The sequence below is a fragment of the Solanum dulcamara genome, chromosome 9, assembly GCF_947179165.1.
Source record: "Solanum dulcamara chromosome 9, daSolDulc1.2, whole genome shotgun sequence".
In the NCBI taxonomy this organism is placed as follows: Eukaryota; Viridiplantae; Streptophyta; class Magnoliopsida; order Solanales; family Solanaceae; genus Solanum; species Solanum dulcamara.
Window position 1 is genome coordinate 47,970,698 of NC_077245.1, and position 16,932 is coordinate 47,987,629.

Here is a 16,932-nt window from a genome sequence, read left to right on the forward strand (position 1 = left end):
TAGGTATGGGTTATGAAGGAATGTCTCAAAGGAGTAGGAAGAGTTTAATGGGAATGTATCATTTGAGGTGGGTGATGGAGTTAGGGTAAGCTTTTGGGACCTAAATAGTGTGAAAGTAACATTAATATTACTTTTCCTAACTTGTACACAATTTCATGTCTAAAGAAACTGTCAATCCAATGCATACAAGAGGCTTAAAGTTGGAAAAGTTCATTGGGATCTGAGGTTTAGGTGATACTTGCAAGACTAGGAGATTGGAGAGTTTGATGGAGTTGCTCCATAAACAAAATATTTCATAGTTTAGCCTTTTTGATTGGAGGTGGGCGGAGGGTAATAATGATGTTTTTCCTGTTAGCTCTTCTTATGCGAAGCTACTGAGTAGAACGGAGGAAGACTTTCCTTATCTCTTGATATGGATTCCTAGGGTACTGAGAAAGATGTGTTTCTTTACTTTGTAGTTGTGAGGGGGATGATTCTTTTTTGGAGAAAGTAACTTTATATTCACGAAAAATCACCATCAAAAGGATGATGAGGTGGGACACTTACAACCCACAATGCATGGGAAGCATCCTTAACAAAAGCTAAAAAGCTTTACATTTTGCCTATGAAATGAACCAGAGTTACCACCTCCCCCGCCATATTCTGTTTACACAAAAAAAGAAGAAAAGGCTAAGGCATTTCATTTTGATCTTCTGTGGGTTGCAACTTTTGCTGTCAAGGCATATGATATTTCTTTCCTTCCATAAAGTCCACCACCACACCACCATATTTTGTTTACACCAAAAAAATAAAAGGCTAAGGCACATTTCATTTTGATCTTCAGCTTTTACCTTCAAAGCATCTGGTATTTCTTTCCTACCATAAAGTTCACCAGATACAAACGGGGATGCTCATCCACCAATCTATGCTATGCCCTCTTCTTCCAGTTCCTTTCCAACTTTTGAGTAGCTCTAGGGTGGTTTTAGGCATTACCCAGCTTACTCCCAGAAGACATAAGAACATGTTACACAGATTTACAGTTGTTTTGCAATGTAAAAACAAATGACTATTTACCTCTTTTTTCGGGTCACACATAAAAAACCTTGAGCAAATCTGTAAACCTCTTCTTTGTAACACCTAATGAGTTAGACAGGCTCATTTGATAACAAGCCAAGCAAAACAAGAAACTTTCAGTGGGCTTTTGACTTTCCAAATTACTTCCAAGGCCATATAATTGTCAAAGATTGCCTGTTATTCATCTTCCACTAGCAAGATTTTATTGTAAAAAATCCTCTACTATATGGGGACTCCAAACTGGTTTGTCTGGCCCCACAAAGATACTTGAAAAAGAGTTTAAACCCTGAACTAGACCTACTACTCTATCAATTATCTAGTCAATCAAAGCTCTTCTAAAAATCAAGTTCCACCCTTGCTGGCTCCAAACCTTAGAGACAATGGCATTTTTTTTGAAGGCTAATGATGGATAGTTGAGGGAAAGTATTTCTTAAAGTATCATCACCTATCCAAAGCTCATTCCAGAAATCAATCTTCATTCCATCTCCCTCTCTGAATGAATTACTGTTGTTGAACTATGTCCACAATCTTCTGATGGTTATCCATATACTACATCCAAAAGTACCCAAAGCTTCCTCAGTTGTCCACTCGTTGAGCAATCCATATTTTTCTGTGATGAACCTTCTCCATAGAGCCATTTCTTCAATGCAAAATCTCCGTAACCATTTTTATAGTAGGTGTGAGAAATATAGGGGAAAATATTATTGAATTGTATATATACATTATTACAATTCAAGATAAGACTGCGTACAATAGACCCTTGTGGTTGGGTCTTTCCCCGGACCCTACGCATAGCGGGAGCTTAGTGCACCAGGCTGCCCCTTTATATCTACATTATTATATAGAGACCCTATTTATAGACACCATAATATAATCCTTTACCAAGTAGGATATCATTTATTATTTCTATTTCTATTAATATTCGTATTTTTATTCCCACTTTAAGTAGGATTGTATAGACCTATTCCTATTATAACACTTCCTCTCAAACTAGTGCATACCAGTCATATGTCCCTAGCTTATTACAAATGTAATTAATACGAGACCGATGTGGGGCTTGGTGAGATATTTGTAAGTTGATCACTCGACTTCATAAAACTGATTGTCAATCTCAATGTGCTTAGTCTTTTCATGGAATACTGTATTTGATGCATAATGCAGTCAATCTCAATGTGCTTGGTCTTCTCATGAAATACTGAATTTGGGGCATAATGTTGATAAAACACAGAGTGATAAATTCCTGAATTGCAATGCTGAACTTCCCAAACCAAGTTTGAGAAGATTGTTTCAGACTATAGAGTGATTTACACAATCAACATACAAGGCTAGTAGACTCCCTCTGAGCAACAAAATTAGGTGGTTTCTCCATATAGACTTCTTCCTTGAGATCACCATGGAGAATTATTCTTAATGTCCTACTGATTAAAAGGCAATTGGAGAATGACAACTATAGATAGAAAAAGGTGGATGTATGCCATTTTAGCCACGGGAGAGAAAATATCACTGTAATCCAACCCAAATATCTGAGTATACCTTCCTTTTTTTTGGCAAAAGTAAATCTAAAACAGAAAGAAAACACTGCAGAAAAACTCGGATCTCTCGGAAACAATGCAATGGTGAAAGTGCTCGAAGTTTGGTATAAAATATATAGAACGTCTCGAAATCAAGAGATGAGTAGATGTTAAACAAGAAAGTCACCGTAAAACTGGCCGGGACATGCTCATATGCTGGATTATTAGATTTGATGGTTGAAAGTGGTCACGATCTGAGAAATAAAATTATATGGGTAGGGTTGGATTGATGGCTTGAACGTACTGAGAAAGAGTGATATGGGCAAGGTCGGAATGATGGTATAACCCTATTGGAAAATAGAAATTATATGGGTAAGGTCGAAATGATGCCACGACCCTACACAAATAAGAAAGTAGTCACCAAAAAGATGACATGGTGCTACACAAATAAGATATGAAAAATTAGTCACCGAAATGATGCACGGTGCTACACAAATCAGATATGAGAAAGTAGTCAGGGAAAATGCTTAGTACTACGCAAATTAAATATGAAGTAGTCATTGGAAAAAGGTATGGTGCTACGCAAATTAGATATGAGAACATAGTCACCGAAAAGATACATGGTGACCCCGACTTTTGCTAACATAATCATTGGCCAGACGGGCAGTATATATGGGTAATAGTCGCCTGTCGGTAGCAAAAGCTTTTTGATTCTTTATCAAGATCGTTGAGGCTCTGATACCATTGAGAAATATAGGGAAAAATTATTATTGAATTGTGTATTTATATTATTACGGAAATCCTATTTATAGACACTACAATATAATCCTTTACTAAATAGGATAACAACAACAACAACATATCCAGTGGAATCCCACAAGTGGGGTCTGGGAGGGTAAAATGTACACAGATCTCACCACTACCTCATGGAGGTAGAGAGGCTGTTTTCGAAAGATCCTCGGCTTAAAAGTACATGTTTCAAGAAAGAGAGAGCAATAATATATATATACCATATCAGCTAAAACAAGAAGCGCTACAAATTCTACAACACAAGAACAATATTAATAACAAGAAATGTTAGTCAGATGACAGTAACAACACAACTAAACTTGCATGCCTAGGCCTAAGACTGTCACCGAACAATACCACACTACCCTTACTTGCCTTCTACCCTAATACGCGACCTCCACTCCTTTCTATTTAAGGTCAGGTCCTCGGTGATATGAAGTTGCACCATATCCTGTCTAATCACCTCTTCCCAAACTTTTTCGGTCTATCCCTACCCCTCCGCGTAGCCCCCAAATCCAACCTTTCGCACCTCCTAATTGGGGCGTCGACACACCTCCTCTGCACATGTTCAAACCATCTCAGTCTCGCTTCTCTCATCTTGTCTTCCACAAAGGTCACTCTCACCTTATCTCGAATAGCCTCATTCTTAATCTTATCACGCCTAGTATGTCCACACATTCATCTCAACATCCTCATCTTCGCAACATGCATCTTCTGAACATGGGAGTTCTTGACTGGCTAGCACTCCACACCATATAACAACGACGGCCTAACAACCATTCTGTAAAACTTACCTTTAAGTTCAAGGGTACTTTCTTATCACACAGTACTCTAGAGGCAAGCTTACATTTCGTCCATGCTGCCCCAATGTTGCCCCAAGTGGGATACTATTTACTATTTCTATTTCTATTAATATTCCTACTCTAAATATGATTGTATATACCTATTCCTATTCTAGCAGTAGGCATGCATTCTGTTTGCTGAGATTCTTTATAGGCCCCCCTTGTTTTTGTGTTGAGTGTTAGGACATCCCACTTCCCTAGGTTGTACCCTCTCTTCTCCTTGTTACCTTGCCAGATAAAAGATCTTCTCAGTTGATTGATTCTCTTTTCAATGCTTTTAGGTATTGGAAATAGACTCTTCAAATAAGTGGGAAGGCAGTCCAACACAGATTTGATGAGCGTCCACCTACCTCCAAGAAATAAATATTGACTCTTCCATTTTGCAAGTTTTTTTTCACATCTTTCCAACACTTCATTCTAGACTTCCAACTCTTTGCTCTTAACTCCCAATGGCATTCCAAGGTATGTTTTGTAGCTAAGGAAGCTACCTGGCAACCAAGAGAGTCTTAGCTAAGGATTGCATATTTGTCAACTTATTTGACAGGAAAGAGGGAACTCTTATTCCAATTCACATGTAATCCCGAAATGACTTCAAAAATGGTGAGAATTGCCCTTGGGTACCTGATTTGAATCTCCTCTACTTCACAAAGAACTATTGAGTCATCTGCTTACATGAGAATTACATGTTGTAGTTGGTGCTTCATGTGCCAAAGACCTGGAGAAGATGTGGATCACCTCCTATTACACTGTCAAATTGCCTCTTGCTTGTGATGGGAAGTACTAGGATGGTTTGGCTTTCAGTGGATGTTGCCAGGCGCAATTAAAGAAGCTATGTTTAGTTGGGCTTTCAAAAAATGAAAGAGACTTCTTAGGGCATGGGATGTTGCTCCCCTAACACTTATGTGGACCATTTGGAGAGAGAAATAGGAGAGTTTTTGAAGAAATAAGGGAAGACTTTGTAGTACATCTAAGAAACAACTTTTTTCTCTCATTGTTTTTGGTGCACCCATGAGATTCCTTTAAGCATAGAAGATGGGTATCTTTAGTGAAGAATCATATCTTCTTGTGAGGATGCCCTACCTTTTGGTATACTTCTTTTATACGGTATTTATACTCTTAATTAATAAAATATTTTTAACTCGTCAAAAACTATCTTCATTCTGATGGTTAAGTATTCTGTTAAATAAATGACCTCTTTTTGATAAATCAATTATCTGCGTACAATAGACCCTTGTGGTCGGGCTCTTTCCCGGATCCTGCGCATAGCGGGAGCTTAAGTGCACCGGGCTTCCCTTTTAATTATCTTTCATAATGCCACGCCAAGATAGTGCTAGCTTTAGAAGTGGCATGTATAGTATGCATTAGGCCTCCCATAAGCCGAATTGATACACAATGGTATTTCCTCTTATACCTGAATTATATATGAGCAAAAGAGAGCTTTAGATTATTGAGATGGATTTTTGACTTATCCAAAGTTGTATTTTTCCTTATGTTGTATTGTTACTACCTTTGGTTGCACCACCCTTGTTTGTTCTAAAGAATACAATTTCTTTCATTCAATTGTTTTTCCTAGCAAAAATAATTCTACAAAATCCTCACCCACCTTTTGCTAAAACAAATCTCGAGTCAAATTTCTTGTCTTTGTTGTTTGCTTTTCAACTTGTTGAAACTAGAAGGGGCTATCTCAGATTTTTACGGGAGTTCATTTAAAGAAAGTGGTGAGGAGGCCAAAAATTGGGGGGGGGGGGGGGGGCAAGGTGGTGGTGGTGGAGATAAGGTTTTGACTAATATATACGAAGAAGAGAGTGGTTGGAGAGGGATTTTGGGGAGGAGGTTTGAGAGGCAATAGAGTGTCATGCGGGGGATAAGCTAAGTTGCACGGACTCTTCACTTTTGATGTTGCACTCATGTCGGATTCTCCAAAAATACACTACTTTTGGAGAATCCGATACGCACCTGCTGACACTTTTGAAGAGTCCGAGCAACATAGGGATAAGGCTTGGGGACATATGAATTCACTTCGACTTTTTTCCAATAATGTTGGAATATTGTCATAAGCAAGGTGATGGAGACCATTAAGGAGTTTTAGGAGGGGTTGTTGAGAGATCTCAATGCACCTTTCACTATCATCATTTCTAAATGGGTGAGAACATCCAACATCAAAGACTAGAGACCTATTAGTCTAGTAAGAAGCATCTCTAATATTATTTCTAATGTGCTTTCCATTAGACTTAAGAGGGTTTTCGACGAGTATCTGTCTATTTCGCAACATGCTTATGTGGAAGGTAGACATTATTTATGCAACTTTGCTGGCCAATAAAGTTGTTGATTATTGAAGAAAGTAGGGAGTGTTGCATCTTATGCAAGTTGGACCTTGAAAAAGCGTTTGCTGATGTTAACGGGGAGTTGCTGGACTTAATTATGTTGAAGACAAGTTTTGGTGATTGATGGAGAAGACGGATCAATCACTATTTCTAATGTTAGGTATTCAGACCTCATTAATGGTAGCCATTGTGGCTTCTTTGGCAATTTGAGAGGGTTGAGACAAGAGGATCTACTATCTCCCATGTTCATCTTGGTTATGGATGTGCCAACCAAGATGATGGATATTGTGATTATTTAGAGGGATTTACTGCTGCAGTTCGAGGAAGTAGTATTGTGAAGGTCTCACATCTTTTATTGCAGAGGACACGTCGGTATTTTGTGATGCTGATAGATCTCAATTGGAACATCTAGATCATTTGTTAACTTGGTTTTAGGTGGTGTCGAGCTAAGAGGTGGACATTGACATGTTAGCTCAAGCTATGACCTGCAGGATTCCACTATCTATCTTGGGTTGCCGCGAGGTGCTTCAAGTTGATTTGGATTCGGTAATACAAAGGATTGAGTAGAGACCTGAAGGGTGATGGAGAAGGTAATTTTTAAATGTAAAAAAGTAGTACTTATTAAGAGCACTTTATTGAGTCCCACATATTTTATATCATTGTTTCATGTTCTTGTAAGTGTCGTAGGAAAATTGAAAAAAAAAGGCTTTAGAGAAACATTTCATGGGAATCGATTGACAGGGCAAGGAAGTTTCAGTTGGTGAGTTGGGAGTTTATGACAAGTCCCAAGTATTGGGGGAGGGTTGGGAGTCAAAATCTTAGGTTAGGAAAATAGTTATGGAGATTTGTGACCAAAGAATATTCTTTTTTGAGGGAGGTGATTGTGGTTAAATATATTTTTATGCCATATGGGTTGTGCATAGGGGCGGATCTACGTGGGAGCGTGAGGGTGCCACGACACTTGGACGCTCGGGTAAAATTCTGATATATACATCAAAATTGTAATGAGTTATGATATATATAAATGTTGGCTCCCATAGTAACATTATCATTTCTGGTCCGTTGGCCAATGGCCAGGGTGCCAGGCACTAGGAGTAAGTTTGAATCCCTGTAGTTACATCTGCTTAGGATATTTTCCCCCATTTTACCAATCATTGCCTCTACTCATCCGATTTTCTCTTTCCCTTTTTGCTTTTCCTGTAATTTTCTTCTATTCCTAATTTCCTTTATATTCTTTCTTTTTGTATTTCAACTATTTGTCCAATGGATCCACATTTGTTAGTTTATTTATCTAAATTATCTCTTTGTTTTTTTTCTTCAAGATCTCTATATATTTAATTGAATGTGATTTTAATGTATTACCTCCTTATTACCCCCGTGTACATTTTATCCATTGAATTCATTCTTTGTTTCTTAATCTTTTGAACAAAGACAATGGAGCCGACATGTGCTAGTTCATCAACTATTTTTCACACTTTGTTAAGATTTATTTTTGTTAGAAAATTAAGTTTTTAATTACTTTTGTATTGATATAGATAATTTGTGAATTTTTGTAATGAAAATAGTTTCCTTTACTTGTATTGTTGATGGGAGGGTAAATGCCCCTCCCTTATAAAAGCTGCTTTGGTTTTTGTTTTTCATAGAACACATTGAAAGTTATAAAAGCTGCTTTGATTTTTGTTTTCCATAGAACACATTGATAGTTTCCTTTACTTGTATTGTTGATGGGAGGGTAAATGCCCTCCCTTATAAAAGCTGCTTTGGTTTTTGTTTTTCATAGAACTCATTGAAAGTTATAAAAGCTGCTTTGATTTTTATTTTCCATAGAACACATTGAAAGTTACAACCTCTTAGTGGGATTTCACTGGATATGTTGTTGTACATTGAAAGTTACAATTGCTAGTTATCTTAATATATTGATGGAAAGAATCCCACATTGAATCGGGGCTGGATCTCTCGTCCCGTTATAAGGTTTGGGCAACACTCCTCTCCTTGAGCTAACATTTGGGGTGTGAGTTAGGCTTAAGACCTAATTTAACATAATTTAATTACATTATATTTGAAATGAAGGGATATAATTGTATATTCAAAATTTTAGTTTTCTTGTTTACGTTTCTCATTTTGTTCAATCATATTTGACCAAGAATTAGATCGAGTCGTATAAAATTTATTTTGGTTTAAAGACTCTGTATTACTTATGAACCAAAAATCTTGTAAAGTAAATCGAATTACATTTTGTAGGTTTGCTACTTTTTAGTATACTTCTTCTTATATACAGGCGGTTTTCTTTGCCCTTCCGTAAACGAAATTGTTACTTTATAAAAAAAGTAGGTGACAATAGCCTGTAGTGCAACTTCATATATGCTACTTCTTCTTTTTTTTTTTTACGCAGATTCTAGTGCAACACATCAAGACAGTTCTTCCAGGATTGAAATCACGCATTAGTGCTGCATTGGTGTCTGTTGCAAAGGAGCATGCCAGCTACGGGGAGATAACAGAGTCCAAGGTATCCCCTGTCATCTTGCTCATATTTACCATGCATATACCTGAACTATAGCTAATTTGTTGCGATATTACAACAGGCGGTTGATATTTCCGGGTTTTTTCATGGTAGATTTTCTGTTTCTTATTTGGCTTAGTGTTCCCTAATCGTGTGTTGACTTTATTTTCCTCTCAATCTAGGCTGGTATGGGAGCACTTCTACTGAACATTCTTTCCAAGTACAGTGAAGGTAATGTGGCCTCAAATTTGTGAGACTGCTAGTCTGTCAATCATATTTATGTTTTTATTCCTACAATGTCAGAACAACCTCTCTACCTCCACAAGGTATGTGTACACTCTACCCTCCCCAGACCCCACTTGTGGGATTTCATTGGGTATGTTGTTGCTGATTCCTCCTATGTTACTTTTCAAGAAACAGCAGTTCTATCATATCTATTTAGTTTTGTCGAATCTCATTGAAGTACAGATTCTTACCTCTCTCTCTCTCTCTCTCTTTCGGGGTTCGAGAACAGCGTTCTCTTCAATGATTGAAGGAAAAAATGAAGAAATGTCAACATCTGAGCTGTCTGGTGGAGCAAGAATCCATTACATCTTCCAGAGCATATTTGTGAAGAGTTTGGAGGTGCACATCTTTCGTATCAACTTGAGAATGCCAATCTATATTTCTTTTCTATCTTGGAGAAAATTTTCTTTATACCTGACAGTATGCATCTAAGTGATATTTAATTTTATTTGTGTCTCAATGTATATGTGCATTGTCAGGATAGCCAGTTTTGATTGAGCATATTATGCTGCTCCTGGGAGGTTCTGCTCATCTTTTTTATTATAATAATAAATAACATTAATGATAAATTGGTTCGCAAGTTCATGGTACCCAATGCTATTTAGAAAAATTGTTATCATTCGTCCACAATGTGTCTTGTATCCACAAAAGTTTAAGCAGGAAGAAACTGCCTCCCATTTTGAATTACTTGCTTTAGCGCGCTTTTTGACTATAACCCCCCCCCCCCCCCCCCCCCCCCAAAAAAAAAAAAATTATTTCTGGTGTCCCCTACAGCTGAACGTTGGACTCAAAATTCTGGGATATAGTCCAACGTGATGAGTGAGAAAACTGAAAAGAAACTTAGCTTCTTCGCATCAGTATAGTGTCGTAGTTGATGTTATTCAAATAATATTCCAAAATTCAACAAATATCATCAAACTCATTCATCTTTTGCAGGAGGTAGATCCTTGTGAAGATTTAACTGATGACGACATCCGAACTGCCATTCAAAATGCAACTGGTCCTAAATCTGCTTTATTTGTGCCAGAAGTAGGTTCTTGATATGAACCTTTACTTGCTTGTGGAATTGCTTTTATTTTGTGCCAGTGGTTGAGTGCTTCATCCAGGAGCTTCATATAAAATCTATTTCATTTGGTTGGCCTTGCACTTTATATATGTAGGTTCCATTTGAAGTTCTTATCCGCAGACAGATAGCTCGTCTATTAGATCCAAGTCTTCAGTGTGCAAGATTTATTTACGACGAGCTTATAAAAGTATGCCCCTTTTTTGAGAAATGTATTTGATTTTTAAGTGCTACGTGTTTGTATCTACTGTTCAACTTGTATTATTTATTCACAGATGAGCCATCGGTGCATGGTCAATGAATTGCAACGATTTCCTATTTTAAGAAAACGGATGGATGAGGTTATAGGATACTTTTTGCGGGAAGGCCTGGAACCTTCAGAGACTATGATTGGACACATTATTGAGATGGAGGTATGTTGAACCTTTGTCTGTCCTATTGTAGACTTACTCCTTGTACATACATGGACTGGTGTATAAATGTGTGTGGGTGTACATATATACTCTTCTGTATTTCTTTGTACTATGAAGTGAATTTGCTTAATATAGTCCCAACCTACTTTCGGGATCCTAGCTATTCTTGAATCGCCTTTTCTTAAAGATCATAATCTATTTCACAATTGCTTACTGTCAGCAGTGTAGGAGACACCTGAGTTTTAGTATCAAAGACTGTATGGCTTACTTGAATAAAAAGTAGCTAATGTAATTGAAACAATAAACAGTAATAGCTAAGTGCATCAGTGGATACTTAATCATCACTGCATCCATTGTTATAGAAAGTTGAAATTTCTTCAACTTAATAATATTTCGTTCTAGATGGATTACATAAACACTTCACATCCGAATTTTGTTGGGGGGAGTAAAGCTGTGGAGATGGCAATGCAGCAAGTCAAGTCCAACAGGATTACTGCATCTGTTCCGAGGCAGAAAGTAAGTACTGGATATGTTGTTTCACAGACTTCAGTGGATTTTTTTCTCAGATGAGATCTAACTAGTCACAATTTACTGGTTTTATCTTACTGATCAGGATGGAGTGGATTTAGAGAAAGCGCCAGCATCTGAAAGAAGTCTGAAGTCGCGTGCTATTCTTGCTAGACACGCTAATGGAATTGTTCCTGATCAGGTATGACTTCTCTGCACCAGCATCTGCAAGCTTGCTTCTCTTCCTTGCCATCCTATTGGGGAATTAGTTTGGTGTCTTATTTATTTTCCTGAAGATGAATTGAAAGCATTAAGATTGGCCTGATTATTGTGCTACCTGGTCCGGAAAAGCAGGTTGCTTGGCCTGCTGCAGAAGAGAAAACGACAACATCAGGTATATCTCCTTCTGGTAACACATGATGCTATGCCATGTGATATTTTTGTATTGCAGTATGCAAGTTATGTTTGTTAAACTTAAGTTCTAATGCTGCACCATTTGATTTTTTTCCTGCTTTTTAGTTTCCATTTCCTTTTCCTGGACTCCCAGTTTCAGATCCAATATTGCATGTTTTTATTGGCGATGTCTTAATATTTGTTCTTCACAATCAGGATCAAATGTTAGTTCAAGCTGGGGGATATCATCAATATTTGGTGGATCAGACAGTCGTACATCTGTCAAAGACAATTCCATTAGCAAGCCATTCAGTGAACCTGTCCAGAGCATGAATCATGCTTTCATCCTCTTGAGAGAGGTATGTATTTGAAGGCCCCCTGCAGTGTGTGATTACTAGGTAGTCAATTTGATGATCATCTTACTTGTGAATCTCACCATTTTGAAGCCACCAAGTGTGCTGAGGCCGTCAGAAACTCATTCGGATCAGGAGACTACTGAAATTGCTGTTACAAAACTGTTATTAAGGTCATATTATGATATTGTCAGAAAAAACATCGAGGACTCAGTACCTAAAGCAATCATGCACTTTCTGGTAATAATGATATCATGATCTTGTGTCTTAATGATCTCTTGCATTGATGTTTTGGCATCTACTTAAGTGGGCTTTCACTGGACTTGTGCTTGTGATAGGGAAGATTTTCTAGTTCCATTTATTGCAGATCTCAAGTAATTTTAGATGAGTACTCTGTACTACGATCTGTTTTTTGAAAAAACAATGGTAGTGTTCGTGCTAGCTTGCAGTACCTCGATTATTCCACCAGGTACCAGCTACTTCCCACCAAAACAAGTACGCTCACCTAGGCTTAGGCAGATAGGAATAAATCACCCTGTGTTTTTTATTTGTCTCTACGAGGATTTTAACCCCGGTCTCCTAAGGTTTGCACGAACTTCATTGACCAGTAGGCCACACCTTACCTTTGGGTTCTAGAATGTGTTATTTTTTCTGACTATGCAACTCTTCCCATAATCTGGTGTATCCACTTCTAGATCCTCTTATCTCCTTGGGAAGGAGATTCATCTGTTTCAGGTGGAATTTTAAGTACCGTTAAGACTCTGCTGTAGGCTAAGTTGTATATATGTGTGATAATCTAGATAAACTGGAAAACAAAAAGGAAAAGAGTAAATAATTTCTTGAAGTTTGAAGGTTTTCTTGTTTTTTCTGCCAAAAGTTCAGAGTCTACTGTGTGAGGAAGTGTTCTCTTGTTTTATTTATATGATGTAGTTGCATCGGTGACTATATGTGTGTGTGTGTATTAGTGTGTGTATGTATTATTCAAGTTCAACCTTTTTGTTTGATAAAATTGTCTTTTCTCCTTTTCGTTCAGGTCAACCACACAAAACGAGAACTCCACAATGTATTTATCAAGAAACTTTACAGGTATTGTATGAGAGCAAGAAAACCAAGTTTATGTGAAGCCCCAAGTTATTACAGACATCTGCTTATTGATCTTTCGCTAGGGTTTTGCTGAATAAAATAGTCCTCACTCAGGAAGTGATTTGGTGGACACACTTTTTCGATGCTGTGATACTATATACTGATAGTACAATATTTTTCTTGTTCAACTGCTTAGCTGCCTCAAAAATGTTATGGTATGTATCATATGGTTTAGTCGTGATTCTTATCAGTGTGCTTACAACTTGTCACAGAGACAACCTCCTTGAAGAGATGTTGCAGGAACCTGATGAGGTAGCCTTGAAGAGAAAGCGCACTCGTGAGACACTTCGTGTACTTCAGCAAGCTTTCAAGGTCAGATCTTGGTTCAGTTTTATTCAGAATTTATATTATCTACTGTTTTTTTCAGAGAAATGTTAATTACATATTATTGTAGTTCTTGTTTTTTGATTTTATCATTGTTTATTATTGTTTTCAATAATCTATCCTAGAGTTGTTCACTGTGTCTCGATTATCACATTATTTTGTTGTTATTTTCGGATCCTTTTCGGTAGACTTTGCACTATTACCTTGTTACTTGTTATGTTGTCTTCATTGTCTCTTCCCTTATTGTACCTTTGCATTTGTTTCACTTGAGCCTCGGGTGTTTCGGAAACAACCTCCCTACCTCCACGAGGTAGTGGTAAGGTCTGCGTACATTCTACCCTTTCCAGACCTCACTTGTGGTATTTCACTGGGTATGTTGTTGTTCAGGTCTGTGCCTAGTTGTAGTTTGGTAATTTGTCTAAATTGTAGACATTTTGGGTTTCAAATTTTTTCCTATGATCAGGTATTTCAAGTTAGCATGGGTGGATGGTGGTTTCTATGATTTACTTACGCTCTTAATTGAATCCAAGTAATTGAGATATGAAACTACTACCATAGTGAACAAAACATGGACCCATCACACAAGACCCAAAAGTTCTTATAATTCAGGGATCTCTAATGGATTCAGAATCATTCAACATTATGACAAAGATCAATAATTTTTTTTTAGTGCATAAAAAGAAACCCAAATTCCTTCTAATGAATAGCGTTGGGCTTTCCTAAACCATATCCAGGTGTGTCCCAAGCAGAGTAGTGACAGCTCATTTCCAGCTTTCATTTAGTCCCCTTTTCTTCAAACAATCCCCACCCACCCCACCCTGCAATAATTAGGTTTACTAGCCAATAAAGATGAATAGTTAGTTATCTTTCAAGTTAATCCATATGGAAGTTTCTGAAAGGGCTGAATACATATGTAGCTCCTTAAACTTGTCTGGATTTTTCATTTAGGGCCCGTTTGGCCATGTGAGATGAAATCATGATTTGAAATAATGATATGAAATCATATGAGATAAAGTTGAAGTTTTGTTTGGACATGCAATTTAGATTTTTAAGTTGGATTGTTTGCGCATGATCATAAAAGCCCCGTAAGTTGTGAAAACTATCAAAATTGCCCCAATTCTTTATACAACCTTAGCAAAAAGCAAAAGTTAATAACAAAAGTATAATACACTATCACAAAGCTATTCTAAAAAAATAAAACAGTTATTGATTGAACTTTAGTTCAATAAAAAAGTAAAATTGAATGTTGTAGTGTACTATTCTTTAATATAATCCTTCCGCATAGTACGTACAATCTCCTCACGTTGAACATGCATTTTTCGATATAGATGAGTTTAAGGTTGGTAAGAGTAATAATATCAAATATAATTTGGTTGGTGAAGTAATGGTTATACACGATATAAATGGTTTAAAGGTTGGTAAGAGTAATAATATCAACTATAAATTTGGTTGGTGGGAGTAATGATTATATCCGATAAAAATGGTTTAGAGGTTAGTAAGAGTAATAATATCAATTATAAATTTTGCTTATATATGAAATAAATGGTTGGTAGATATAAAATATATATTTATTTTTTTACAAAATACAAACTTGTGGATCACTTTTTGTATTTGAAAAAATGTGCAATCATAATGTGATTATGTGGAATTCCCAAATCAAGCTTTTAGGAGAATTTGGGATTTAAATCATGAGATGAAATCACATGCCCAAATGCCGATTTCATCCCATGATTTCAAATCACTAGTTGAAATCGCATGTCCAAACACCTAATTAGACACCGAAACTAAGGGTTATACCTATTGAACACTTGAACTCGAGCCAAACTGTGTCTAGTAGACACAATGTGCTTTTGTGGCAAAGTGTGTACTTCCCACACCTTTCAAGCGCATTAAAAGCCTTTAAAATAGCTACATTTTTTAGTTTCTTTCAAATTTCTCCTTCCTTTCTCCTTGTCACCACATACTCCTGCCACCCTGCCATCCAGCAGTTAAAAAAAGAGGGGGTGGGGGTGGAGAGAGTTTTGAGCCACAAAAAACAGTATTTGCAATCTGTACTGTTTTTCATCAGCAGATGTTTGGGTTCCATTGATATTTGTGGGAAAAAAGAAGTGTTCAAATAGGTCATATATCCAACATCAGTGAACTTGCTCAGAAATTAAAGATAATAATCGTTGTCTCTGTTGTTAGTGTTTCTGTTTTCTCTTTCTTTATTGTTTTTCTTCTTCTTCCTTGGCTTTTCCGGCGAGACCCGTCTCTCCGGCGAAATTCCCTTTTTGCTTTTCATCTTCTTTCTTTCTTTTGCTCGTTCACTGGCGAAATACCTCCAGATCTGGTCAGATTTGTCCTAGATCTATTGATTTCTGGCGAGATTCTCCCGGTGAACTTTCCGGCGATCTTTCAAAATCTGTCACATATTTTCCGGGCTAGGTTCTATCTTTCCTCTCCTCAATTGATTATTTGTGCTCCCATTTATATTTTAGTATCACTTTCTGATAGTTTGATTATTGTTCTTCTTTCTTAGTTCTTACCATTAGTGTTTAGTTATTGTTCTTCATTTTCCTTCTTCACGTATTGTGTAGTGTTCTTGATTTGCCTATTAGCTAGTGTGTGTTGTCTCTATATTATACATTTTATATTGTCAATTATCTTGTTACTTGTATTTTCTGAATTTATTTGTTATCACTTTTTTCACTTTGTAGTTAATATTGTTTTAGTGGCTTTGGTTACTGACTCAATTGGGGTTGAAGGCGAGGGGAAATAGTGGTAAGAGGGAGATGGGTTTTCGTAAGTTGAGAGTAGGATCGTGGAACATAGGATCGCTTACAGGGAAGTCCATAGAGCTAGTAGGGAGTCTTAAGACGAGAAAGATTAATATAGCCTGTGTTCAGGAGACTAGATGGGTAGGTTTCAAAGATCGGGATGTGGACGGATTTAAATTATGATACTCAGGAGGCTCAAGAGATGGGAATGGAGTAGGTATTCTAGTCGACGCGGACCTTAAGGAGTGTGTGGTAAAGGTAAAGAGGATCAATGATATGATGATGTTAATTAAGTTGGTTATAGGCAGGCTTATTGTGAACGTTGTTAGTGCGTATGCACCCCATGTGGGCTTGGATAAAGAAGTCAAAAGACTCTTTTGGGATGATTTAGATGAGGTAGTGGGAGGTATACCTAGTACCGAAAAGATTTTCATTGGTCGAGATTTCAGTGGTCATATCGATACAACTACTGATGGTTTTGATGATGTCCATGGAGGCTTTGGTTTTGGGGAAAGGAATGGCGACGGGGTATTGCTCCTGGAGTTTGCTAAAGCTTTTGAGTTGGTTATTGCTAACTCGTGTTTTCTGAAGAGGGATAATCAATTGGTCAATTGGTCACCTTTAGTAGTACGGTAGCTAGGACTTAGATTGACTACTTACTCCTCCGGAAGGG

The 16,932-nt window shown here is 37.2% G+C and overlaps 1 protein-coding gene across 2 annotated transcripts in view; it reads left to right on the forward strand.

Moving 5' to 3' along the window:
* The window catches only part of LOC129903291 (dynamin-related protein 3B-like), a 42,058-nt gene that overhangs the window by 18,198 nt on the left and 6,928 nt on the right, over window positions 1-16,932 (forward strand). For both annotated transcript variants that reach the window (XR_008770244.1, XM_055978800.1), the window contains exons 7-19: window positions 8,912-9,025; window positions 9,202-9,250; window positions 9,534-9,643; window positions 10,241-10,333; window positions 10,465-10,557; window positions 10,643-10,780; window positions 11,183-11,296; window positions 11,394-11,489; window positions 11,642-11,681; window positions 11,897-12,039; window positions 12,127-12,273; window positions 13,067-13,119; window positions 13,389-13,488. Coding sequence is in view for 1 of the 2 variants with exons in the window: in XM_055978800.1 (XP_055834775.1) it covers window positions 8,912-9,025; window positions 9,202-9,250; window positions 9,534-9,643; window positions 10,241-10,333; window positions 10,465-10,557; window positions 10,643-10,780; window positions 11,183-11,296; window positions 11,394-11,489; window positions 11,642-11,681; window positions 11,897-12,039; window positions 12,127-12,273; window positions 13,067-13,119; window positions 13,389-13,488 (1,290 nt within the window). In the remaining variant the exon portion in view is untranslated. The remainder of the gene's footprint in view (window positions 1-8,911; window positions 9,026-9,201; window positions 9,251-9,533; window positions 9,644-10,240; window positions 10,334-10,464; window positions 10,558-10,642; window positions 10,781-11,182; window positions 11,297-11,393; window positions 11,490-11,641; window positions 11,682-11,896; window positions 12,040-12,126; window positions 12,274-13,066; window positions 13,120-13,388; window positions 13,489-16,932) is intronic.